General features: G+C 36.9%; 1 protein-coding gene across 25 annotated transcripts; it reads left to right on the forward strand.

Annotated features, from left to right (window-relative positions):
* znf740a (zinc finger protein 740a) lies at positions 1 to 27,345 on the forward strand. Of its 25 annotated transcripts, none has more exons than XM_051911933.1 (19): positions 5 to 123; positions 642 to 781; positions 3,088 to 3,242; positions 3,434 to 3,625; positions 4,230 to 4,376; positions 5,909 to 6,032; positions 6,132 to 6,215; positions 7,091 to 7,174; positions 7,846 to 7,929; positions 11,417 to 11,500; positions 11,955 to 12,038; positions 12,251 to 12,334; positions 15,164 to 15,247; positions 16,063 to 16,146; positions 18,739 to 18,822; positions 19,568 to 19,651; positions 21,045 to 21,128; positions 21,886 to 22,004; positions 24,336 to 27,345. In XM_051911933.1, the coding sequence occupies exons 3-19, from the start codon at positions 3,198 to 3,200 to the stop codon at positions 24,498 to 24,500; spliced, it is 1,716 nt and encodes a 571-aa protein (XP_051767893.1). In that variant the 5' UTR covers positions 5 to 123; positions 642 to 781; positions 3,088 to 3,197; the 3' UTR covers positions 24,501 to 27,345. The 25 variants fall into 25 exon arrangements, with proteins under 25 accessions (XP_051767894.1, XP_051767893.1, XP_051767896.1 ...); XM_051911936.1 differs by having other exon boundaries at positions 4,230 to 4,346; XM_051911934.1 differs by lacking the exon at positions 642 to 781 and having other exon boundaries at positions 1 to 123.

Consider the following 27,345-nt stretch of genomic DNA (forward strand, 5'->3'; position numbering starts at 1 on the left):
CTCATGAACACTAGTGACGTTGCAGTCAGTGTGCGCGTTCTCGTGGAGCTTTTCCGGTGGCGTTTCCTGTGTTTGTAAACTGACCTGAGCTGGAATAAAAGAGCGAAATTGAGCAGTACTAAGGTAAGATTCATAAGCGCTACATGTATCGCTTCGATACAAATGATTGCTGTTGTTCTTTTATCTCTCGGGATGATGTGGTCTGGTGAGATTTTAGAGGCCTCGAGAGATAGAGATTGGATTATAGAAAGCCACGAAACACATTATCACACATGAACGCGTTTTAAATAATCTCCAGCTCGAACTAAATCACACATGACTGATACGAGACATGCGGTGACATGTTTAGAGGGGTTTAAATGAAAAAAAGCTCGCGAGAATGAAAGGATTAGGCGTGTAAAATGAGGATTGTTTGTTTGCGGGGGAGTTTAGTGAGAACATCAGCGCGCAGAGATGCTTTTCACATGCGTGATGCGTGTATGACTTATTCTTTCAACTGTCCTCATGCATTAGGCTACAATATGCATGGATGTCTTCGGTGTTTGCTTTTAAACGCATAATTAAAGTGTTATGCATGTGGCAGTAGATATACTCGTTATATGTTTCCCCCAGCTCCTCATTTTGTGTCTCTCTCACATTAGCTAACACACCTCAATCAACTCCATACTTCATGACCTGAATTGGACGAGTCAGATGAATAAGCAGGGTTGAGAGAAATTGATCTAAATCCTCTGATTTACGTATGCTTCCCATTTGAGGGGGCTTGACACCACTAATCATGGTGAGTGTGCTCACAAGGACTTTAAGTTACTCATTATTTAATGTTTCTTTTACTAGCCAATCAGGCTTTGTCTTAAAACCCTAAAAAGATGTGTAATTTGTGATTATATTTAAATTAATATATTTGTATGGGTGTTACCCATAAAAGCTTGTTACTGCCACAGATTAAAAAAAAAATTTTTTCAATACATTGCGAGTGTATATCTAAACTTTGAATTGCAAGGGGAAAAAAAAGTACATTTTAAGATAAAAAGTTGTAAATACCTTTTTATATATATTTTTATTTCATAGCTGAAACAAGTTTTCAAAGTTTGTAAACAGATATTTAAAATTTTAGAAAGCTAAAAGTGATTTAAAAGGCATTGATCCAGGAGAGCATTGAGCATAACAGTGGTTTTTCCATTGTTACGCTTAAAAATATAACTTATCTTGAGAAAATCACGGTAACACAACTTTGCATGGATTGTTGCTTTTATAAAATGGTGACAACAGCAATATGAGAAACTAGTGTTCAGTAGTTACATTTATTAATATTACTATTAGGAATTAACTATTCTTTCACCAAGTAGTAAGATGCCTAGCAATTTAGTGCATTAAAATAGAATGTGCAGGGGTTCATCCAATCAAACTCTTGAGTAAATATCCATTTTATAATTGTCATTTAAGCCCAAAGTATACATTGGTATTGACAAATGTTTAGCATATGCGCACAGCTGAACACATAGCCTTTCAGGCCTCATTTACACCTGGTATTAAGATGTGTTTTGGTCGATTGGATCACAAGTGGATGGCGCTAAATACAGATGTAAACGTTTTGAGCTTGTCCATTTTCAACCACTTCCAGAGGTAGTCGAAAACGCATTTGGATTGCGGTCAATGTCATGTGGTCAAATGTGTTCAAACAGCCACAAAAGATGGCCTACTCTCCGCCAACTGACCTAACGCGTAAACATTATTGGAAGCGCTAGCCAGATGGAATGGTTTGAAGACAAATGTACCAAGCACAATGTTCTCTTCGCACCATTCTTGATTTCTAACTGTGAGCGCAGTCTATATATTCTGCCATTAGTTCCCGTGAATAGTGTTGAGGATGATTTACTACACTTGCATTATTTATTTGCAAAATGTTGCTTGCACCAAATTCGAGCTTAACGTTAATGTAAATCTACATTTAGTTTAATAGGTCTTATGTGTATAAACTTGCAAATGCGCTGGAAAGGAGCATTGCCATTTGCCGTACTAGCCATTAGCATCTGCTTTAGGGAGTCTTTGTTGAGTTTTTGTGTGAAGCATGACATAAGGAGGCAATAATGACTCCTGGGCACTGGCTACCAACCAAAAATCCAACAAAACTCACTGTAATAGTTCAGATACCTACTGCTGTCATTACATTTTAAATTTGGATGTTCTTGAGTTGCTCCTGCATTAATAGTAGTGCTGCTGTGGTTGGCCATTTCAATTTAACAAAGCACCCAGAGCGCCATTTTGTTAAGTCCTTGTTTAAAAAATTCCCAAACTTTTGATGATGGGGATTGATATTTTTTGGATAAAGTCTCATTTTCAGCCTGACGGAGCTAGAATCATTGGGGATGAACATAAACAGTATTTACATTACTAAAGTCATTGGTTATGTTGTGTCTTTTCCGGCACTAATTTAGTCTAAATAAAACCAGGCGTGAGCTGAGTGTACAGATTATACTCAGTTAGTCCCGCATAGCCAGACCTTCAGACTGACGGCAGAAGGTCTGGATTCTATAGCAGCTTTCATTGGCCAGGGACTGCCAGAGGCCATCTGACTGACACGTAAAGCAATTAATCACAGTTCGTTTGGTTCAGCATCATGTTTAGGGGCATGCAAGTGTAAAGTTGATGTTCTTTCATTAACAGGCCGGTGTGTAAAACTCTTGGATGTATTTTACCTCACATTCTTTTGAAAACCCAGTGTGTAGTTATAATTATAAACCTAACAGCTGTCTTCTTCCATGAGGGGGTTGGCATCACGACGGCTTTGTTTCCAGGCGGACTGTTTAAGAACGTGACGCGTCTCCTGAAAATCCAATCAGATGATGACTTTGAAACTCCTGAAGTGTTTCCAATTTTCTGTGCCATACGCATCAGGCTTTCAGCCAGCGTATTTGGGCATTGGACCTAGAAAACTCCCTTTATCTAAAGCAATCTGGGTTTAAGTGCTACCTTAAAACCTGTATTGCTGTTACCCGCTCTGATCAGTCTTAGAACACTTGCTGTATTTTCTTTGTGAATGTCTCATCTTGTTTCTACTCTAATTCATCTTTTGTCACCACAAAGAAAAGACATTGCTGCCCCATGATAGAGTCCGGTGAGACTTGTGTGGCACTTGGTCTGAACTGACGTCTCATCTACACATCTCGCCTGTCTCTCAACCGCTGTCTGCCACCATGTCACACATACCCGGCAGCTCGGTCCGGGACCACATGAAATGGGTTAGTTCTCTTTGCGTTTTATACAGGACGTGTATGTTTTTTCTGTTTTTTTTCGTATATTGACTTTGCTTTTCACTTTAATTCAAGTCCCAAATCCCTTAGTGCTAACTGATTACCACACAAAGCATACACTTCTAACAACAACAGCTTGTGTTATATTCTTCCTTCTGTCTTGATGTTGTTTTCTTCAGGCAGGGCTGTTAGGTTGTGAAGCGGTGTTGTCCAGCATGGCTCTGATGCAGGCCAGTTCCATCGCTGCTCCTAAGAAAATGATGTCGCCACTGGGTCCAGCTTCAGGACACGGATCTGCCCAGAGGGATGTACAGGACCGTGGGACGCAAGGACACATGGTCTTACCAGCAAGCATGACCTGTCCTCCACTGGTTAGGAGACACCTTCAGTTTAGTGTACAGCTGAAATAGGTTGTTTTGTGCCACCTGTAAAAGTTTATAAACTTCACATTAACTAGCGATAGACTGAAATATCGCTCAGGCTGATTAATTGTCTCATAATTAGACATTTTCGTATCTGGCCGCCCAAACAAAAGCATGATAGTTGCAAAGTCTGTCAAACGTCTAGTCAATGTGTAACGCTTGATTTTCAAATATATGTTAGTGAATTGTTACGGCGCCCCACACGTGACATGCGGAGAAAAAAAACAAATTAACAATTAGTTCCCATGACTTACTATTATGTCAGCATGTTTTACTAATTTGTTCCCTCATTTTACTTAATCGTAGCCATGTTATAATAATTTGTTCCCTTATTTAATTATATCAAAATGAGGGAACAAGTTACTTCAAAGTGGCCATGATTTACTAAACCGAAGCAACGAATTAAGTTGTGGGAACAAATTCTTAATTATATATATGTATATATACTGTGTGTGTGTGTGTTTGTATATAAATATATATGTAAATATTATATTCATATCCATGGACACATTATGCATCGCAAGGTTTGTCATTTATGTGTTTGTGCCTGTAGCTTCTGCGGAAGGAGGGTGATTTTACAGCTCCTCGACTTCTGGATGAGAAGGAAATGAGGCCCAATGAAGACTTGCAGCTGAAGAAAAAGAACAGGAAGTCGGGAACACCCTCAAAAGTGAGAGAGCAGGACGGGCAAGCGGGGAAGGTCAGTGTGTGGGGGTGGGCGCAGTGTTGTAGTACTCGAGACTTGGACTCGGCCTTGAACTCGGTCTTGAGACTATATTGTAATGGTCTTAGTCTTGTCATGGACTCTTGTGCATTTTGACTTGGAATTGACTCGTAAATTCTCGTCTCGACTCGGGCTCAGCCCTCTCTGGTCTCGGTCTCGGTCTCGACTTGGACTCAGACTCAGCCCTCTCTGGTCTCGACTACAACACTGGGTGGGCGTGTAGTGTAGGGTGTCACAGTCCTGTGAATGCATTGTCAGTTGGCCACAAATCACACAAAGTTTCCTCGAATACACTGTTTTCTGTGAGACATTTGAGATTTTCAGTGTTGTTTGGTCGCATTGCAGGGTTTCTGAGAGTATTGTAGAAAATCTTTCTTTGGATATGACATTGCAAGCATTTGGACTTGCTGTCTCTAGATGGTAATGGTGTGTTTGTGGTGTTGTGGGGGAGGAGATAGCTGGATTTGGTCAGGGGGGTGGGGCGTCTGTAAGGGAGGGGAATGCTGTCGCACAATAACTGTTATTGTGTTTTCACAGCAGCAGTGTCTACTGTGATTTAAAGGGCTCTGGTGTTTTAGGAATAAAGCAGATCTGCTTCTTGTGAAATTTGTTACTTAAAGTTTAGGTTCTTCGAGGTGTTGAGTCTTTTGTTATTTGAGTTTTTATGTTGTTTTTGTGTTTATTTAAAGGAATAGTTCACTTAAATGAAAATTTACTAACGCTCATGTTATTCCAAACCTGTTTGCATTTCTTTATTCTGTGGAACACAAAAGAAGATAAAGTGTGTGTGTGTTTTTGTGACACATTAGGACACAAATTTGTATAATGACATGGGTATGACATAGGTATTATAAGGAGAGGGTGACTTATGAGGACATTACCCCATGTCCCCATTTTTCAAAAGGCTTATAAATCATACAGAATGAGTTTTTTTTTTTTTTTTTTGTGAGGAAACACCCCCCCCCATCCCCCCCCCCCCCCCCCCCCCCCAGTGATTTTTGCTGCTTTCCCCCGTGTGTGACTATTAACTGATTTGTCATTCTCCAAACAGAATGCATTGTTTCATGCATTTTAGTGATACATGCATGATATATTTGAAAAATAATATTGTAATTTTTCTAGAATTAACTCTGCAGTACATTGTAGTGCATTACAAGTCACTAAATAATTTGTACTTATTTTTTATTTTTTTTAGCATGTATTCATAGTTGTAATTGTATGTTTCGCTTTTGTTTTCTCCCACCTTGGATAAGCATATGCCTTTGTAGTAGGGATGCAAAGATACTTTTATTTATTTATTTTTTTAAGGTAGAGTTTGAGTAGTGACACTTATGTACTCACCCCAAACTTTTTAGTAATGCTGGTTTACTACTATTTCTTTCTTTCTTTCTTTCTTTCTTTTTTTTTTTTTTTTTTTCAATGAAACAATTTATTGAAAATTAAATAGTAATTACATGGAAAAGAGTGATCTGTACATTAAAAATGTCTTCCATTCATTTTCCTTATAGGCAGTTGTGGATGAAAATGGAAATTGTCCACTTTCAAAAGTCCAGAAGAACTTTATCTGTGATCACTGCTACGGGGCCTTCAGGAGTGGATACCACCTGAAGAGACACATTCTCATCCATACTGGTATGAATATCACAGATTTAGGGAGGTGTAAATATTGTACATATTTATTCATGTTAGATTTTGGTGATATGCCTGTGTGTTCTGTTGTTTTTCTCACAGGAGAAAAGCCGTTTGCTTGTGCCGTGTGTGACATGAGATTTATTCAGCGTTACCACTTGGAGCGACACAGCCTCACTCACACTGGTACGACTTCTTCCGCTATGCATCTGACATGTGTTCTGACTTGTTACCTTCAGCATTGGTGATTTGACAAATAATGTATTTTTAGAAGGCAAATTATTCGATTCCATTATTGAGCAAATTCATAACACATAAGTGTTCAAGTGTGACAAAGCACAGCTGATGTAAAATAACTACTCTGCAAGTGATGTGCAATTTCATGTTACTGCCACAGATGGTGAAAGTATGGAAAAATAAAAAAGGTAATTGCGACTTTGTCACAATTCAGACGTTTTTCTCAGAATTGCAAGATTATAACTCGCAATTGCAAGTTTGTATCTCATAATTCTGACAGTTTTCCTCAGAATTGTGAGAAACTCATTGCAAGAAAAAGTCAGAATCATGAGATATAAACTAGCAAATTAAAATGTCTTTTATTTCTCAGTATTGTGAGAGAAAAAAGTCAGTTAAAAAAAAAGTCAGAATCATGAGATAAAAAGTCGCAATTACCTTTTTATTTTTTTATTCTGTGGCAGAAACAAACTTCCATATGAAAGAGAGGTTCTGTAGTGCAGTTTTTATGCCAAGTCTGTTCCCTGTACATTAGATGTGATGCCTTTTTTTTTTTTTTTTTTTTTTTTACTGTTATTTAATGAGTATTTAATGACTTTTGTAGTTGTGGTGATCAGACACACTTTCATCACAAAAAGTTTTATGAATACTGTGCGAAACTTGACTAGTTGTTTGAGCATTTTTCTGAAGTAGGCACTAAAGCAAAAATCATGTACTTTATCTTAAAGCTGCTAAACCCTTGCGGGTGTATTAAGCTTAACATTTGTAATGAGCAGGGTTTTGATTCTGTGTAGACGATCATTGAATTTGCCACTCTGTGCATTTAGGGGTGAAGCCATATGCTTGTTCCATGTGTGACATGCGGTTTTTCCAACGTTACCACTTGGAGAGGCACAGCCTCACTCACACTGGTATGTGTCATTACATTGGACATTATTTCAAAAACAATATTTGCTTTTTACACTATTACACACTTTAAACATGAAATGGCAGAATCTTTGTTTACATGAGCTATAATTAAATGCACACAAATCCCATCATGTTGTTTTTGATCTACATTGTAAAAATCCTGTAAGGTGCTCTCATTACCCTTTTCAGTGATATAAACCCAGAATGGATACTCATGTATTTAAACAGAGTTACAGATCATAGCCGTCTACACAGAACAAAATCTTTTTTTTTTTTTTTTTAAGATTAAGGTTTTGCTTTCACACCAAGTACACAAAACACAAGTGTAAAATACTTTTAAATAGCTGTTGCACTAAAGCTATTCACAATGCATTCTAAATTTCTTTGTCTATTTTTAGCATTTGAGCCATTAGAAAGTTGACCCGCCTCTAAATGAAAAGTAGATTTAAAGTTATGGCAGGAATGCTTTTCGACAGGCTTTTAGACTCATTGGAAGTTTCAGAATATTTTTAGATATATATAGACATCCATTAAAAAAGAATCCAGTAGTCTGCTAGTCTGACTGCCTAGTTTCTAGTTAGCAAAATTGCTGTACTTTTGAGTAAGTTATCATATGATGTTATGCAGAACTACAATTTGAAGACAGCTAATTGACATTTTGTTCTACATTTAGGCGTCAAACCATATGCTTGCACCATGTGTGACATGAGATTTTTCCAAAGATACCACCTTCAACGACACAGCCTCATTCATACGGGTACAAGTCATCTCTTACCCATGCACTGCTGCCGCTGTCTGCATTGCTTTTGTTTGTTTGACTGGCATTTTTGAACCATGCAATGTTACGCTCACTCTGCAGTTCTACAGCTTTCTGCTTTTGCTGAGAATTCCTGCACATCGCCATGCACATGGGCCTCGTTGCCTCTGTTGCCTTTTTAGCATGCTAGATATCGTCTGCATGATGTCTGCTTTGTCTGTCAGGCAATCGCAAGTCCCTGTTCACGCTTCATATTTAATCTTCACAAAAACTACTTAACTATTTTACCTTTATATTTGAAAGGGGCCCTTCTGATCTTTGTTCTATAACAGCTAATTTCCATGAACAAATGTATGTGATTATTGTTGGGTTTTGGGCAGACAATGTTAAATACTGAAGGTACTCTCAAGGTATAGCTCCCTTCAACATATTGTTGAAGAATGGCATCTTTTGTATCCTCTTTTGTAATAGTCGACCAGAGGCGTGGTTGACCAAATTTTAATTGGTCCGGTTGGTCGCAAAAAAAAAAAAAAAACACACCACGGGAAGCAGCGAAGTCACACAGTCCGCAACAGACCCATTGTTAACACGGCTGGTCCATGTGGTAATTACAGTATATCGGACAGAAAATCCAAAGTGTAGGATCTTTTATAGAGGGTAAAGGATAACCCTAAAAACATGACTTACAAACGCTTGCCTGTCATTCATTCATCGACCGCAAACTTGGCTTATTTGAAACAGGTAAATAGTAGCGTAACGCTAGCCACTTTACATGGCCGCTCACTCAATGGCTTAAGCTCATTTACAAATTTCATAGTTTTACATTTGAAATGCAGCAAACAGTTGTCTACCAGTTGCCAGTCTTAAAGTGATAGTTCACCCAAAAATGAAAATTTGATGTTTATCTGCTTACCCCCAGGGCATCCAAGATGTAGGTGACTTTGTTTCTTCAGTAGAACACAAATGATGATTTTTAACTCCAACCGTTGTGGTCTGTCAGTCGTATAATGCATGGCAATGGGAACACTATCTATAAGAGTCAAAAAAACATGCACAGACAAATCCAAATTAAACCCTGCGGCTCGTGATGACACATCGATGTCCTAAGACACGAAACGATCGTTTTGTGTGAGAAACCGAACAGTATTTATATCATTTTTTACCTCTAATACACCACTATGTCCAGCTGCCTTGAGCGCACGCACGGCATCCAGTGCGTGAGGTGTGTACGCGCTCTGCCGTAGTTTAAAGGATTAGTCCACTTTCAAATAAAATTTTCATGATAATTTACTCACCCCCATGTCATCCAAGATGTTCATGTCTTTCTTTCTTTGGACGAAAAGAAATTAAGGTTTTTGATGAAAACATTCCAGGATTATATTTGAAAGTGGACTAATCCTTTAAACTATGCCAGAGCGCATACACACATCACGCACAGGATGCCGTGCGTGCGCTCAAGGCAGTTGGACATAGTAGTGTATTAGAGGTAAAAAATGATATAAATACTGTTCGGTTTCTGAAGAAACAAAGTCACCTACATCTTGGATACTCTGGGGGTAAGCAGATAAACATCAAATTTTCATTTTTGGGTGAACTATCCCTTTAAGTGATATCTTTTGCATTGACTTCATACCCAATTTGGACTTGGCGGTATGGTGATATATGTATTGTTATGATGGTATAAAATGTCAGCCTCAACAGAATTTTCTATTTTGTGTATACTGTGGTATGCAAATATTCGTAGATGTGGCTAACTCAGTTTCATGTACACATAAGACTGAGTGAGACAAAGAAACATGGAGAAAGATAAACAGAGATCAGGAGAACTAGGGTTGGGCAATATGATGAGAAATATGGTGACGATATAAAGTGTCAATCAATAGAGATGTTGCTATATTGTTTATATTGTGATATGTAAATATATCCACACATCGCAGGACTGCTTAAAGTTTTTGACATGTTAGAGCGAGTACCGAATTGAGTTACCTTTCATGACTTATTGAGCTTGAATGCTCAAATACACACAGAATTGTCAAAATTAAAAAAAAAAAAAAAATCTTCAAGTTGTTTTTTACAGTGAAAAACATTAAGGAATACTAATCAATCAAAACATCTCTTTAAAACATTCCAGGATTTTTCTCCATATAGTGGACTTCATCGGCTTAAAGGTCCAAATTGCAGTTTCAGTGCAGCTTTAAAGGGCTCTACACGATCCCAGACGAGGAATAAGGGTCTTGTCCAGCGACGCGATTGGTCATTTTCTAAAAATTTATATACTTTAACTACAAATGCTCGTCTTTCACTGCTATGCGATGGTCCATGCATGACGTAATCACATTGGAAAGGTCATGTGTGACATAGGTGGAAGTATCGTGGAAAACTCCAGCTCATTTTCTCCTCCAACTTCAAAATCGTCCAACATCGTTGTTTTGCCCTTTTTTTTTTTTATTATTTTTTTTTTTTTTTTGTAAATGCCATTTGACTTAGTCTTTGCACATTCGCTTTTTAGACACTGGATCGGTACTTTCGCCTATGTCACACGTGAATTTTCCAGTTTGATTACGTAATGCGTGGCACATCGCAGAGCAGTGCAAGACGAGCATTTGTGGTTAAAAAGTATATCATTTTTTTTTTTTTTTTTTGAAAATGACCGATCGTTTCGCTAGATAAGACCCTTATTCCTCGTCTGGGATTGTGTAGAGCCCTTTGAAGCTGCACTGAAACTGACATTTGGACCTTCAACCCGTTGAACCCCAGTGAAGTCCACTATATGGAGAAAAATATATATTTGACGAATATTTTCCTCAAAAACCTTAATTTCTTTTTGACTGAATAAAGAAAGACATGAACATCTTGGATGACATGGGGGTGAGTAAATTATCAGGAAATTTTAATTCTGAAGTGAACTAATCCTTGTCATTGCAGATTAAAATGAATATTGTCAATCCAGAGCTAATATCCACACAGCAGACAACTGTTGTAGCTTATCCACATTATGTGCATGAAACAGACGCTGAACAATTAAATGTCTGTTTCCGTCACTGATTTTGGCCCTCCAAAACCGTTTCGGCCCGTAAATTTTAGGTAGATGAATTTTCAGTGCATCCCTATTAACGTAAAATAAAATTCCTAATATTGTAAGATTTTTACTTTCATCCCTACTTCCAATCAATCATCCAATTCAGTCAAATCAACATCCATCCTGGTGTGTAACTCCCATATTACAAAATCAATTTTTGATGGATATTATTTTTCTTATTGAATATCCTATTTCACGTATTAGCACATGGGTTGTGGGTCAGTGCCCCATTTAGCTGTGTAACCATCTTTCATGCGCTTTCTATGTGCTTGCAAGCTTGCATTGCGCTCCGTTCTTATGAAGCATGCGATTTCAGCAATGTCTATCAACATGCAGCTCCTATATTGACAAAAATGTGTTGCATATACATGGTTTAAATCTTACACATGATTTGCTCTGTGCATTTAGGGGTGAAGCCGTATGCTTGCTCCATGTGCGACAGGCGTTTTTTCCAACGTTACCACCTGCAGAGACACAGCCTCACTCATACGGGTATGAGCCGTCTCTCCTTACCCTTTGAATTGTTCTACCTGACTACACCGATGCACAGCTTAGCACTGTTGCCAACTTGGCAGTGTTTGTCAGTATATTCAGACATATTTTTCTCCAACTGTTGCCTTTGCAATACAGACAGTTGTACATGTGTATTTTTTTTTTTTTTTTGAAACATGCTACAAGATTGTAGAAGATTGTAAACAGGGAACAGATTACAAACATGGGGCAACATCCAAATATTTCCTCATGTTACTAGCTCAAAAGTTGGCAGCAGTGCTTTGTACACATTACTTTTTATAGTTTATAACAACACAAACAAAACCGTTTTCAAATATAGGTTTGGCTGCAACAAACTCGAGTTTGGGCATAGTTACAGACAATGCATTGGGGTGTTGGACATACTGAAAGTTTTTATTCATCAAAACGTAACACTCCGGTACTCTGTGTTTAGGGGTGAAGCCGTATGCTTGTTCCATGTGTGACATGAGGTTTTTTCAGCGTTACCATCTGCAGAGACACAGCCTCACCCATACGGGTATGAGTCCAAGGGGGCAATGCACATTAAAGCATATTAAACACTTTAGTCTGCACCCTTTGCTATAGACATGGCAATCACACACTCCATGGTTCTCCATGTGCATTATAGCTTTTTTTGACCAAAGAAGTAAACATTTTATTTTTCTTTGTCGTCTGAGTTGCACCAATTTTATTTACTTGTCCCCATAAACTATTACTTTGTTTATTTAGGGGTGAAGCCATTTGCTTGCACAATGTGCCCCATGAGGTTTTTTCAACGTTGTCATCTCCAACGACACAGTCTCACCCACACGGGTATGTGTCATGTCTTGAAATTGCAGGCCCATTCTCAGGGGACTGTGCCATATCTCGGCACAGCATTTTTTAACAATGATTTTATTTAAAGAGGTTTCTGCTGAACCTCCAAGAAATGATAGTTTCCCACCTCTGGCCCAGTGGACAATTCTTAAACTCTAACCACACCCCCAATACTAAATTTGCAGTACAAGGTTCTAGTAATTATTTGTTGTTACTAACCCTAAAGCGCTATTATTTAAATCTTGTCACAGGAAAATTAGAGTCCTTATAGTTTGAAAAAGTTAACTGGTATTTTCACTTTGGGTGTGTTCAAACTTGTAGTTCGGTTCTCTTGGTTCTTTTGGTCTGGACCAAAAAACAAAATAATACAGTTAGTCCTGGTTTGCTTAGCGTTTGCACTGTCATTTTTAATATCAAACATAAAGATAAAAAAAAAAGAAGCTTTTATGACATATGTTTTGCAATGGAATTTACCGAACGTCCAAAACAATGCTGTGTGCTGGACTAAATGCGCTCATTGTATGCTTTTTATTTTTACCCTGAAGAGCTTATAAAATGTGCAAAGGAGTCAAAACAGTGGCAGGATTTCCTCCATTACACACAAAAAAGATCTGCTGCAAGAAGACGCATTTCAGACACCTGTACTGAACTGTAATGGCCAACATTGCTCCTATGATGACAAAAACCAGGTCACATCCTGTTTTTGGTTCATTTAGATGTCTTTGGTCTGTTGCGTTCATATTTTAGTTGGAGCCACAGTTTTGTTTGGTGTGCACCAGGGTTCGGATGGCAGCATTCACACTTATTCAAATGAACTACACTAACAGAGCAATCACACCAGAGTTCGTATTACTCGAACCAAACCTGCCAAGTGTGAACACACCCTTAGTTTCTTTGTGCCTTGAAATAATGCTGCCTTCATATGGAAAGTGGGAGCAATAATTTAGATAGCACTTCTAAAGTCATAATCATGAGTATTTTTATGTTCAAGTGTTTAAGTCTGATATAATAGAAGACATGGAGAACCCCAGGTTTGTTGTAGCATATGCATTTGGGAAATCCTATTTTGACACTGTAATGCATGTTAAACCAACAGAAGCATAAATCAGACTTAATAATAAAAAAAAACATAACTCCATTTCTCTTAGATTATTTTTTTGTACAATGATCACATACCCCAAAATGGGGTTTAAGGTCAGTGCAAAGATTTCTCATAATGGCCTTAACTAGAAAATAATGGCACACAAAATTAGTTTCTGTGCTTTGTGCCAGGTGTAAAATTAATTAAACAGATCATTGATTTTTATTTTTTTTTTCCCCTCTTGTTTTCCTTTCCCTTTAACACTGATGAAATAGCTTAGCCCAGCTGATAAATAATATAATACTGGTAAAGGCTATCAGAGAAACCTTTCTGTGAACAACGCTGGCAAAATACAATGTGGCAAGTTAGAATTATTTTAAAATGGTCTGTATCGAGATCAGCATGTCTGGTTGTTGGAAAGGAAGAATGCATGTGTGAGTGCAAGATACTGCAGAAAATCACACCATAAACAAAATTACAAATGTTTGTGTAGAGTTACTGAATTTCAAATTCAATAAAATGTTGCATCAAGCATGATCACAAACAGTCATCTTTTTGATTGTTGGTGTAACGTCTGAGTACTCGTGTTCATGCTTACTATGTCACTTTAAATATGATATCAGAATGATTAAACCACTATTTCTAAAAGTCCCCAAGAAATCATTTTTGTGCCTTTTAGTATGAATATGTTAGCCGTAAGGCTATCTGTTAGCTAGTGTGCTCCACAACGACAAAATTCGCATTTAGCGAATCAGTATTATTGTGATAGGGACTCGAGTGGTCATAAGGAGAATCACACCAAGATGTAAAAATGGGAGCAATGTTGGGGTCCAGAAAGATGTTTATTAAAGTGGATGTGCAGATAAATATGGTTAAGAGAAATAAAACGGGTTATCAATAAAAAGTCTAAAAACTAGAACTGTTAGGTGCTAAAGCAAGTACCAACTCTCCTCTTCAACTATTGAGGCCAGATTTTTAGTGCACTCAAGCAACGCTATAGTAACCTTGTTCAAATTCTTTCTAAAACATGATCCGTCCTGCAATCCTCCCTTTCACTAGTGACGGCTGCCTTAAATACACACATCTTCCTGGAGCATACCATTTTTCTAAAATTAACTCTTGCCTCACCATATGATTAATAAATAGATACACAAGATGATTAAGAGCAAGACTTAAAAAGTCAATAAATAGGATGGATAAAACCAACACATTATTTTGAGCACTCTCTCATACATGTTCTCTTTAAGGCCACACCCACTCAGCTAAAATATAAAACAGCAAACCCCACTTAAATATTATAAATGCATTGGAACAGTAAGAACACAGTAAAAACAGTGATGGAAGACAACTTCAAGGTCTTTCCATCACAATTGTATATTAGTTTTTACCACATCAAGACTTTTTCCAAAAAGATGATTCATTGGGCACAGATGGCACCATTTCCTGAGAATGAGCCTACTGTAGTGAACACTGTTTTTAGGGGACAAGTGTAGAAACATGACTTTTACCCAGTTTGCATGGAGGCTTTAGTTGTTGTTTTTTTTTGTTGTTGTTTTTTTCTTGTTTTTTCTTCTTCTCCATTTATATATATATATAATAGAGAGAGAGAGAGAATTAGCAGTCTACTATGTGGGATTTTTTGTGGCTTTTTCCCTTGTTAATGATATTGCTATTTTTGATCATGAAGTTACTTCGTTGAAGCTGATATCCACAAGTGCATTCTAATACCAGTACTCTGCATCTAGGGGTGAAGCCATTTGCTTGCACAATGTGTGATATGAGGTTTTTCCAACGCTACCATCTCCAGAGACACACCATCACCCATACGGGTATGTGTCGTCTCTTTGTACCCCTCTGCTGGTTCTCTTCAGCATGTAGAAGAAATGAACATAAAATAATGTTCAAAATGATGAGCTTTTGCCATTATATGTTTGAGATTTTTGTAAGGAGAGCAGTCAAGTACCACATTCCCCTCAACTACACCCAAAGAGCATCAGTCATGGGCATTCACATGAAGAAAGAGTTTCTTAATTTCAAGTTTGACAATTACAGTAGTTCGTGTCTGACTTGTTGTAGTAAGTCCATTGTTTTAAGAGTACAATATATCCTCTCTCTTTTTTGTACTTGTCATTTGGAAGACACTAAACTTTCAGATTAAGGTAGTAGGGTAGTTATTTTACCCATGCATATACAAATTATCTTTACATTTGAAGCCTTACCCATTCTTTACATTCATGTTCTTTGTGAGAGAACAAAAAGGTTTTCAGGGAATCATAAACAATAATCAGCATTGCTTGCTTTTTGCTGCAATGTTTTGAAAGAACATTTTCAGTTGTTATAGAGGATGAAGCGTCTTCTTCACTGTCAAGTACAACTACAGTCAATTAATGATGGGAGAGATTTCTGTATTTGGCAGTAATTATGTAAATATGAATTTCCAACATTGACCTTAATGACCTTTGTTGGAGAGTTAGTGTATAATTGGACTGAAACTCTTGCTCAGAACTAACCATGATGTAGTTGTACTAACATAACTGGGTCAGAATGTAACATTAGGCTGTTATCTTTGATTCTCAGATGGAATTTTGTTAGATTGTGTTATTGAGACGATGCGTTTGGTTAATATTTTGCTTTGGTCATTTAGGGGTGAAGCCGTATGCTTGTTCCATGTGTGACATGCGTTTTTTCCACCGTTACCATCTGCAGAGACACAGCCTCACTCACACGGGTATGTGTCTTTCTGTCTTACCCCCCTTAGATGATATCTGAGCTTCACTGCCATTGTGTAACCGAAAATTAGAATGCAATTTCATTAGTTTCGGACAGGAGAAATGGAGCGCCGGCAAATTGTAAAAATGTATTTATTTATATTAAACTAATGTGCTCTTGGGTTAAAGTTCACACTGTCAGCTTGACAGTACTGATGTATACATTTCCATATCATATCAACCCTCTACGCACACCTTGGCAATAGAATCGCCATTGGCTAATACATTTCTTTAGTTTACTTGCCAGACTGATATGCTCTATTTGTATGAGTGTGTATATATATAATATATATATAAATAATGATTCCACCAAATCAGCTTATCTTTGTAAAATGACACAGCTTTTCAAATATCTGAACGTACACTCTTAACATTAGTCAATCAAGCATTATTTTGATGTTATGGTAATTAAACACTATTTAGTGATAGAACTTTAGTATTTAGAACTAAAACTTTGTAACCATGTATAAATGCATATTTGTCATTTTAACTGAACTTAGGACTGGTGTATCGAGTTAATATTGTGCCATAATTAAACAAACAAATTCAGCATTTTGTAAATGAACACAATCTGCTTTGCAAAGGAAAACTCGACTCACAAACAAACAGAAAGTGATGTGCAAATACAAAGGTTAGTTTGAGCGAAAATGCAGATGAGTAACACATGTATTGTGCTTTACAAATATAAATAAATGAGCCTACATCATATTTCACAAATAAATACAAACCAAATGGCATGTAACCTTTGAACAAATACCAAATCCAGTGCATACAAACGCACTCCTGTCTGTTATGATTGTAAGACACTTGCCATTTTATGTGATCTCTCGGCTTGATTTTCTCACAAATGTGGTCAGGCAGATTTTCTCACAAATGCAGTTGAGCAACTTCCTCTTCCAAAACACCAGATGGCGCTTTGCTATGGGTCAATTTACGCTAGTCTCCCGAGAGAAGCCCCGAAATGTGTTTATTATAATAATAATAATAATAAACTGTTTTATAGCGCCTTTTAAAAGCTGCATCTCAAAGCGCTTTACAAGAAAATACAATGAAATAGGGGAAATAAAAGATAGAAACATACATCAAAACACATTTCAAGACGTATATAGTTATATATAAAAAAAATAATCACATATAGAAAATAAGTTTACGAGGAGTTTACAGCTGACGAAAAAGAGTGGTGAACAGGTGAGTTGGCGTTTCTCAATACCAAGTACACAAAGTTTGGTAATTCTACATTATCTGCAAAATGCAACAGCAGCAATCTTGATAACATCACTCGGCTCACTCTGGCTACTCCAGTTATCTCCGTATGTATAACCGCCAGCAACATGTTATAAAACACCAATCTGCCTCACTTCAGGCAACGCTTACATTGATTATCTTCACTGCATGTACAGTACCGGTCAAAAGTTTGTCTGCTTTGTTTTATAGCACCTTTTAAAAGTTGCATCTCAAAGTTTATTATTATTATTATTATTATTATTATTATTATTATAAACATGTTTTGGGGCTTCTCTCGGGAGACTAGCGTAAATCGACCCATAGCAAAGCGCCATCTGGTGTTTTGGAAGAGGAAGTTGCTCAACTGCATTTGTGAGAAAATCAAGCCGAAAGATTTCATAAAAAAGCAAGTGTCTTACAATCGTAACAGACAGGCGTGCGTTTATATGCACTAGATTTGGTATTTGTTCAAAGGTTACATGCCATTTGTAGGACTGTTTGTATTTATTTATTTGTGAAATATGATGTAGGCTCATTTATTTATATTTGTAAAACAATACATATATTTGTTACTCATCTGCGTTTTCACTCAAACTGACCTTTGTATTTGCACATCACTTTGTTTGTTTGTGAGTCGAGTTTTCCTTTGCAAAGCAGATCATATTTGTTTGCAAAATGCTGGATTTGTTTGTTTAATTATGGCATAATATTAACTCCATAGTGCTGGTGCTTAAGATATTATTGGTTATTCAGTGTTTCTGTAAAAAAAAAAAAAAAAAAAAAAAAAAAAAAAAATAGATAATAGTTATTATTATTATTATTATTATTATTATTATTATTATTATCATTAAAAGACAATAATACTATTACTACTAATATTACAACTAATAACAAGATACAACACACTAAAAACCCATCACTTCTCTTCAGAAGACATTTATTGACTCACTGGAGTAGTATAGATTACTTTTATGATGGATGGATGCATCTCAATTTGATCAAGAAAAAGAGAAACCTCTTCACAAAAGATAGAAATGCCTAAAACTACTAGTTTTTTAGCTTTAGTTTTTTAGCCAAACCAGAGCAAAATTATTTCCAGATTTCTAAGGTGGCAACACTGCCGTGCACTTCATGTCTTGTAGATGCTCGGTTTGTGAGCTGCTCGTAGCATTCTATGCATAACTGGCACTGTTTGGCTGATGAGACTGTAGTGAAAAGTTGTTTTTATTTGTTTTACATTCTTTTATATGTTGAGCAGTACTCATGAGTGCTTGGTTTAAGTTAACAGCTGGCGGTAAGGTTAATACACTGCTACTTTGTGCATTTAGGGGTGAAGCCTTATGCTTGCTCCATGTGCGACATGCGTTTTTTCCAACGTTACCATCTACAGAGACACAGCCTAACCCATACGGGTAGGTGAAATCTCTGTTTATGTATTTATTTATCTGTTAAAACTACAACAAACTCGAGTTTGTATTCTCCTAATAGCTTAAAATATATTCAGCAGGCATGAAATGAAACAAAAATGATCCACGCTGGCGATAATGCCACCTCCTTTTTTTTTTTTTTTTTTTCTTTTTTTTTTCATGACTGACACTTTAGTTTGGGAAACACATTCACTATTAACTACGACTTTTGCTTCAATAAACTCCTAATTTACTGCTTATTAATAGTTGGTAAGGTAAAGTTTAGGTATTGGTAGGATTAAAGGATGTAGAATATGGTCATGCAGAATAAGACATTAATATCTGCTTTTTTAAATACTAATAAACAGCCAGTATGCTAGTAATATGCAAGCTAACAAGCAACTAGTTAATAGTGAGAATTGGAACCTAAACTAAAGTGTTATTGAACCATGTTTGTAAATGAAGATGTCATAATCTGTTTTACTGGAAATGTTATAGAGGTGATTATCAACAGGCGTGGTTAACAACTAATACTTTGTGGCACACTTTTTATGTTAAATATAAAATGAATATAATACACAATTAATACATCTAATTAATGCATCTACTTTGAAATAAAGTTCTGCAGATGGACTTGCTATATGAGCTATATATATAATATATATATAATTATTTATTTATTTATTTTTTTACCTAAAATGCCATATTAATAGAAACACACACATGAACTGTTGGTGCTCTGTGCATTCAGGGGTGAAGCCGTATGCTTGCTCGATGTGCGACATGCGGTTTTTTCAGCGTTACCACCTGCAGAGACACAGCCTCACTCATACGGGTATGTGTCATCTCAAACCCCTGTCTTTTTGTGCTTAAAGTTAGTTTTGTGCATGCTAAATTACTTTCAATTCAGTTTGCGTGCCAATCATTTTCAGATTTTTAAGTCAAAGTCAACAACATTTCATAATTGAATTAATAGTGCTACATGAAGTTACTACTTTAGGTGCTATTTTATTTTGCACTTCATACTATGGTACTGAGAACAACTATCACCATCACTATGACCTGAATGAATGCTTGAGTTGATTTTGAAATGAGATTAGCATAAATGTGCTTTAGCTGCCCAAATGTTTGTTTGTTTTTTATATTGAGGTGGTCAGGGTTCAGTACAGCTCTATCGTGAACATTTGTGGCTTAATTTTGATGACTACAATTTGACTCGTCCGTTATGAACTGAATACAAAAGGATCCCTATTAGACCCAGAGACATCATTTTACTATATTGTTTGGAAAGATTTCTTTCCATTTAAAACCATTCAAGTGCGAACTGTAATGAGTAAAATGGACATCATAGTTGTGTCCCCATTCAAAGGCTGCATCCTTCAAAGTGCGCGAAGCTCGAACCTAGCCTTGTTAAATGGGACGGTCTAGCCTTTGAAGGATTGCTCTTGTCACCTAGCAACTGTGACAGCTGCCGTTGACGAGCGCCAGTAACGTTTGGTCTGGACTTTTTTGAAAGTTAGATTCTAAACAGAGTTCACAACATGTCTAAATATGTTCACCTTGGTCCATTTATGTACATAATCGCATCTTAAGGCCAATTCGCACTGCGCCGACAGTCACCAGATTATAGCACTTCACTTCTCAGACATTCTAACGCTGATTCAGCATGTTCAATCGGCGCCGACAGACTCCGACAGGGGTAATGCGCTAATCAAACCAAACCCGAAGAAGTGCCTGTTGCTATTTGACGGTGCGTTGTGAATTGACCTTTAGTAAGATATGTCAACATCTGAAACGCTTTAAAGTTTTTACATTTGTATCGTTAGATATTTGAGTAAGTTGAAACCCAATACTCAAATTTAAAAGTGTAATCTGGCGCATTCTCTCTCTCAAAAAAAAAAAAAAATACAGTCATCTCTGGCATGTAATGAATCTTGGGATAGGCGACGCTACGAAGGATGCACTCGTTCTATCCTTTGTGTACCAGGAAATGAAGGATGCATTTGTAGGCCACCTTTGAAATAGAACAGCCGCCTTCATGCCGCTGTGACGCATTCAGCTTTCGAAGGATGCAACCTCTGAATTGGGACACAGTCAATGTCAGCATGCAGAACAATTTAGGGAAAAAAAATCAATAGCATGTTCTACATTTTTAAACGGCATTAACAGTTGTTTGATACTTTGAATGTTTTGTAAAGGCATTCACTAAAAATTGACTCTACATTTAGGGGTGAAGCCATATGCTTGTTCGATGTGCGACATGCGGTTTTTCCAACGTTACCACTTGGAAAGACACAGCCTGACTCACACTGGTATGTGTCCTTTCTTTGTACCCCAATTTACTAAGTATTCCTGGATTGGAGTTTGTCTATATTGTGTGGTTGAGGTGTTTAGGGGGGGAAAAACAATGAGACAACAATGACTTATTTAAATGAATGGCCAAAATAGGATCTCTATTACTTTTGAAATATTAATTAGCCATATCCTACATCATAAAAGATTTGCATCAACATCAGGGCACTTAAAAAACGTTTTTACCTGCATTTGGGGGGCGAGTTTTGCGAGTCATTTCAGACTTGCTTGATAGCATCAGGTTTATCTATGTAGTTGCTCCTGCCCCATGTTTCTCTGTGGGGTTGGTTGTTTTTGTCTGTATCAAGTTTATTTGCATTCACTTAGCAAAATCAATTAGATGAAATGACTCTAGCTGTTTCTTTTTAACCATTTTTAAGCTCAATCGTATTTATTCTCCAAGCAGAAAGAATATAACCAAGTCTCAAAGCAGGTTTCTGATCTTTAAAACCAAAACCCCAGTGTGCCACTTTACAGTCAAGCAGTTTTTCATTCCATATTAAACATACTCTACAAACTCGAGTTTGTATGAAGTCTTCTACTTTATTTCTAAGCATGAATATACTCTGTATTTGTGGTTTCATTGAAACCCATATGACAAAAGTCTTGATCCTTACATGACAATCTGTGTTTCAGAATATTTATTGTGTGGTGTTGTGGCATGCTGTGAGAATGAAGGTGTGGGGTGCTTTAATAAAGACTGTTTTTCTCTGATAGGAGAGAAGCCGTTTGCTTGTGACATGTGTGACATGCGGTTCATTCAGAGGTACCATCTGGAGCGACACAAGCGTGTTCACAGTGGTGAAAAGCCTTACCAGTGTGAGCGCTGCCAGCAGGTAAGAACACGCTTTATAACATGGGTTTTTTAAGGCAAGACAACACCTATTGTTGATACTGTAGTTAGAAGAATACTGTATGTTGATTGTATGTTGAGTTGTTGTTATTAAAGGGTTAGCTCACCCCAAAATGAAAATTCTGTCATTAGTTACTCACCCTCATGTCGTTCCAAACCCGTAAGTCTTTCGTTCATTTTCTAAACACAAATTAAAATATTTTGGATGAGAGAATGCTGTCAGATTTCCTTCCATAGACTGGATTTGCAACTGAAACTTTGATACTTCAAAAAGTTCATAAAGAGATCAGAAAACTAATCCATATGAATCAAGCGGTTTAATAAAAATTTTTTTAAAGAGACTCGATCGCTTTTTATGATGAACAGATTTAATTTAGGCTTTTACTTGCATATAAACATTGATCAGCAAACAGAAGCTCAACCTAACCTGAATGACGTACAAGAACAAACCTCTTCCGGAAGCTCAAATGTGCTGCGTAACCAGTGAGGTTCATTTTCGTGTGTTGGACCCATTCACACCAAGAACGATAACTATAAAGATATAGTTCTAAAATTGTTCTAAATATAAAAGAATAACAGTGTCCGCACCACAGCTATAACGCTAACGATATGGAGGAACGATATGGTTGGGATCACTTTCAGAACTATTTTTTTTCCAGCTGTTGAACGATAAAACACTGACAGCCAATCAGAATCCATTTTAATTTAAGGGCTCGTGCATTTAAAATGGCAGTCGTCATTGCTGAGAAGTTAATTGCCGAGGTCCAAAAAAGCCACCACTGTTTGACAAGTCAAACCCCTTTTTCAAGGATACTTTACAGAAAATGGATATATGGAAAACAATCGGTCATACCCTTGGAATAAATGGTGAGAAGTATTAACGATGAGATGCAAAGCTAGCAAACAGTGTAACATAAAAATTACCTCAGGTATCCAGCGCTAGTTTCGACAACATTGTCCAGCTTCCTTTGAAGTTGCAGCGAAAGAGACTAGGCGTTGTTTTTATTCCGCTATATTGACTTGATTGATTACACTAGCTATTCACTCAAAACATAGCATGCTGAGAAAATCTGCTGGTAAAAGTTGTGTAAATGCAACAAGAACAGCAAAAACATGTTTGTACATGTACACACTTTGAAACCGCAGCACATGAGCTTAGAATAAACAGACCGTTATCGTTCATTGGTGTGGACACAAATATAGTTATTGTTATAGTTATTTTATAGTTATTGTTCTTGGTGTGAACGGGCCTTTACGCAGCATGTTTTAGCTTCCAGAAGAGTTTTGTTCTTGTGCGTCATTCAGGTTAGGTAGAGCTTCTGCTTATGTTCGCTGATCAATGTTTATATGCGAGTAAAAGCCTAAATTAAATCTGTTCATTGTAACAAGCAATCGAGTCTCTTCAGAAAATTTGGACTAAACCGCTTGATTCATATGGATTAGTTTTCTGATCTCTTTATGAATTTTGTGAAGTGTCAAAGTTTCAGTTGCAAAGGCAGTCTATGGAAGGAAATCTGACAGCATTCTGTCATCAAAAAGATCTTCAGTTGTGTTCCGAAGATGAACTAAAGTCTTACGGGTGTGGAAAGACGTGAGGGTGAGTAATAAATGACTGAATTTTCATTTTGGGGTGAACTAAACCTTGAAGCTTTTTACATTGAATCAAGGCTACTCTCCACAAACATATTGTCAAAGAAAATGGATCAGTGGTCGTTTGTGTTCTCCTTTGTAATCAAAGTCTGCCTAAAGTACTGCTAGAACCAGACATTATCCAGCTGCAATGACAGAGAGCATGCATTGTTACTTGTTCATATTTTATGCCTTCATTCAATTTTATATAGAATTTTTCCTGTAAGACTTTCGTTCATCTTCGGAACACAGATATTTTTAATGAAATCTGAGAGCTTTCTGTTCCTCCATTGACAGCCTATGCAACTACCACTTTCAAGCCCCGGAAAGGTAGTAAAGACATCATTAAAGTAATCCATGTGACCCCAGTGGTTTAACCTTCATTTTATTAAGCGATGCGAGTGCTTTGCTTGCTCGAAAAAAAACTAACATAATTTACCAACACAAGTTCAGGAGAGAACCACGACGCATGTGATGACGCGAGAGTAGATGTTGTTGAGAGAACGTGTTGGAGATTAATATTTTGAAAATAAAGTGGTAAATTATGTTATGGGGAGAAATCGAACTCTGGGTCGGACAAAGCAATCAAACCAAGTGTAAAAGCACCCTACATGAGCGCAAGGAAGAATAATTATTTTGATGAACCAATATAACAAAGTCAAACTTCTGTGTTTTTTACTTTAAGAACTTCTCACGGACAGACAGACTGTTGAGACATCGGCGGTTGTGTCAGGGTCGCGGCGTGGCAAAAGTCGAGGCCCAGCCGTGTTCTTTTACCCAGGAGCCTCCCCCAGCCCCTCCGTCCACGTGGAGTCCCCTTCATCCTGCCCCGGGCCGGCTCGCCGTCTGACACTATACTCACCAGACAAGCCCTGAGAAGACGGCACACCCAGACCTCTCTCTCAACGCCCCCGGCACTGCGGCCCCACCTGTTGACAGAGAGATGCGCTACAGAGAGGACGAGGGGGATTACCGTCTTTTGTTTCTTTATTGAGAAACACACAAGGTTCTCTTTTGATTATTGAGGGTTGTTTTATACTTTTTGGTAATATAATATGGGGTTAGAAGGGGTTTTATGGTACTTTTAAGACATGAGGAACAAAAAACACACCTAACATGGGAATTTCATGTGACTAACCAAAAAAAAAAAAAAAAAAATGTGCAAAGGTACAACCCATCATCTATCAACTGACACCTATTGATACACACTTTATGTAAGTTCAACAGCATTGTGTGGTTCAAATCAGCATCATATGTGATGTATAGGCCTGCTGTAAAGTGCTAAGGGTTAGTACCCTACTGTCCTGAGGACTCAGGTAATGTGCCACTACCATCGCAAGATCCGTTTGTAACACTGTACCCATGTGTGACCATGTGGAAATGCACAGTACGCTTCCATATATTAATTCAGTAAGCATTCACAGGCTTTTTCTCAATGATAAATGTTTGATCTGATATTGTAACTATGTATGAATTTGAAAGATGTGTATATTACTATGTATAACAGCTGGTTTGTTGTCTATCATTGCCGTGAGCTGGTGGAAATGACACCATTAGCTGAGTTCTGCTCACAGGAAGTGACATCACTCACTTAATGACTGGGCAAATCTCACAGAACCTCTCAAAGCTATGTGTGGGTCATTGGTCGTCAAAATCACAAATGATATTTTGCATAAAGAAAATTAGGTATTTTTTTAGGACCATTAAGTATGTTATTTTCATGACTATTAAACACATTTTGCTCTAATGCAAAAATTTTTATTTTAAATATACTTTAAATGTATATTTAAACTGGTGGTAAATATATTTAAATGTGTACTGCCTTTATGCAGATTTATTTAATGTTTTTTTTTTTATTATTCATCAGTAAGTCGTTATTGAGAATTAAAGTAAAATGTTTGGGCGCTTTATGTAATGAGAATTGAAGGGGTGAAATGTCACGGTGCAAAAGAATCTATTGGTCCTATAAATAGTCTTCATTTTCTATATGCTAAATATATTCTGATTTTTAGAGTGATATATGGCAGAGATATGTTCTTGTGAGATTCACTCAAGTATTGACTACACTGTTAATACATCTACATTACATGTTATGAAAACGTCCAAAAGACCCACAATATTATGTACAGATTTATATGTGCAACATATAATAAGATCTTGTGGCCTTAGGATGTTCATGGTTTTTTTTTTTTTTTTTTTTTTTTTTTTTAACACCTTGGTTATAAAATAATTCTATACATATTATTTTACTGAAATATTGACACGAGGACAGATACGCTGCCTTTTGTTTTCTTTCCAAAGTCATTTTAACATTATATTGCCTTGTGTTCAAGCACAGCTGTGTTGTTGTTTTCTTGATAACGAACTGATTTGTTCTTTTGTTGTTAGACTCGGTTATAATTTCGGAGTTTGACCAGGATAAAGTCAAGGTTTCCAGCGTGATTTAGCAGCGTTGTCTTACTCTAATGCGAGTCTGCAGTGTCTTCAGTACATGTGGGCCACTAACAGAGGAAAATGGCAGAGATCTGATGTTATTGTTGTACCAAATGATATTGTATTTGTCAGTTTCTTAACTTCTCATCTTATCGTTAACATATCTACTGTTTGGCGAGAGTCTCGTCTGTATTATTATTATTTTTGTTTTTTGTGCCGACGGACAAACTAGGGATTGAATTGGGCATTTCCTGCATCAGAATGCTTTCTGTTTATATGGCAACTAAAAGCAGAATATATCTTCAGAGGAATGTCTGCTGTTTATTGACAAAAGATTGCTGCATTTCTATGTAATGACTGATTTTCTTTTTCTTTTCAATGTTACATCTATGTTTATATAACTGAATTGGTTAAAACTCTTAGTTCTATAGCAACAAACTTTGTGTATTTTAAGGACCTTTTTATGCTAATATAATTTTTAAAAAAACACTGGAGAGACGAGTGTGTGAAATGATAAACTATATAGACATATATGCAGTTGAATATACATTGTGTGTGTGTGTGTGTGTGTGTGTGTGTGTGGCATATTATATGCATAACATACTGTTAAGTTATCGGCATATATTCCAACACTGACTTCACACAAATGATCCTTTTATTATTACACAAGGCGCCAACATTCACTGATGCTCAAGGCAGCACATTTTATAAAGAACCTAAATATCTTGTGTAGCTTTTTAAGGACCGTATTGAAATATGATCTTTTATCTGTTATCTGCAGGGGGCTTGTAAGACAAAGGAGACAAAAGGGTATGCACTCAACATGTATGTATGTACACATGCACACACACACACATAATTAGCCTGTAATTACTAGATAAAGCCTCTGCAAAGTGTTGGGAATGATATTACAGTTTGCATACTTGGATATCCATGAGTCCAAAGTGAAAAGAAAGAAGCAATAGAAGTCGTACCTATTTTTGGGAGTTCTTTGGATGAAAAAAGAGACTGCATCAGTAGTACTTTAAAACAGTTTGCTTTTTATTTCTTGCATGATATTGCAGACTCTGATGTAAAAACTTCACAGAATTCCTTTTCTTCATCTGAAGGTGTTTTCCTAAAACTTCTGAATGCAAAAAAAAGGACAGGATTTGTTATTCGTTACTTTAAAAAGACTTAACACTTCAGTGATACAGTGAATTGTCTTTGTGTGGAGATGAGAGAGGCTTCCTTTATGCCTAAATAAAATACTACATAAAGTA

Source organism: Ctenopharyngodon idella, chromosome 11, assembly GCF_019924925.1.
Source record: "Ctenopharyngodon idella isolate HZGC_01 chromosome 11, HZGC01, whole genome shotgun sequence".
NCBI lineage: Eukaryota > Metazoa > Chordata > Actinopteri > Cypriniformes > Xenocyprididae > Ctenopharyngodon > Ctenopharyngodon idella.

Bases quoted from the DNA above. Each gene is read 5' to 3' on its own strand.
- znf740a (XM_051911934.1), top strand. From the start codon at position 3,198: ATGTCACACATACCCGGCAGCTCGGTCCGGGACCACATGAAATGG. The intron at 15,248-16,062 runs GTATGTGTCGTC...TTGGTCATTTAG, and splicing joins ACACACCATCACCCATACGG to GGGTGAAGCCGTATGCTTGT. The intron at 18,823-19,567 runs GTAGGTGAAATC...CTGTGCATTCAG, and splicing joins ACACAGCCTAACCCATACGG to GGGTGAAGCCGTATGCTTGC.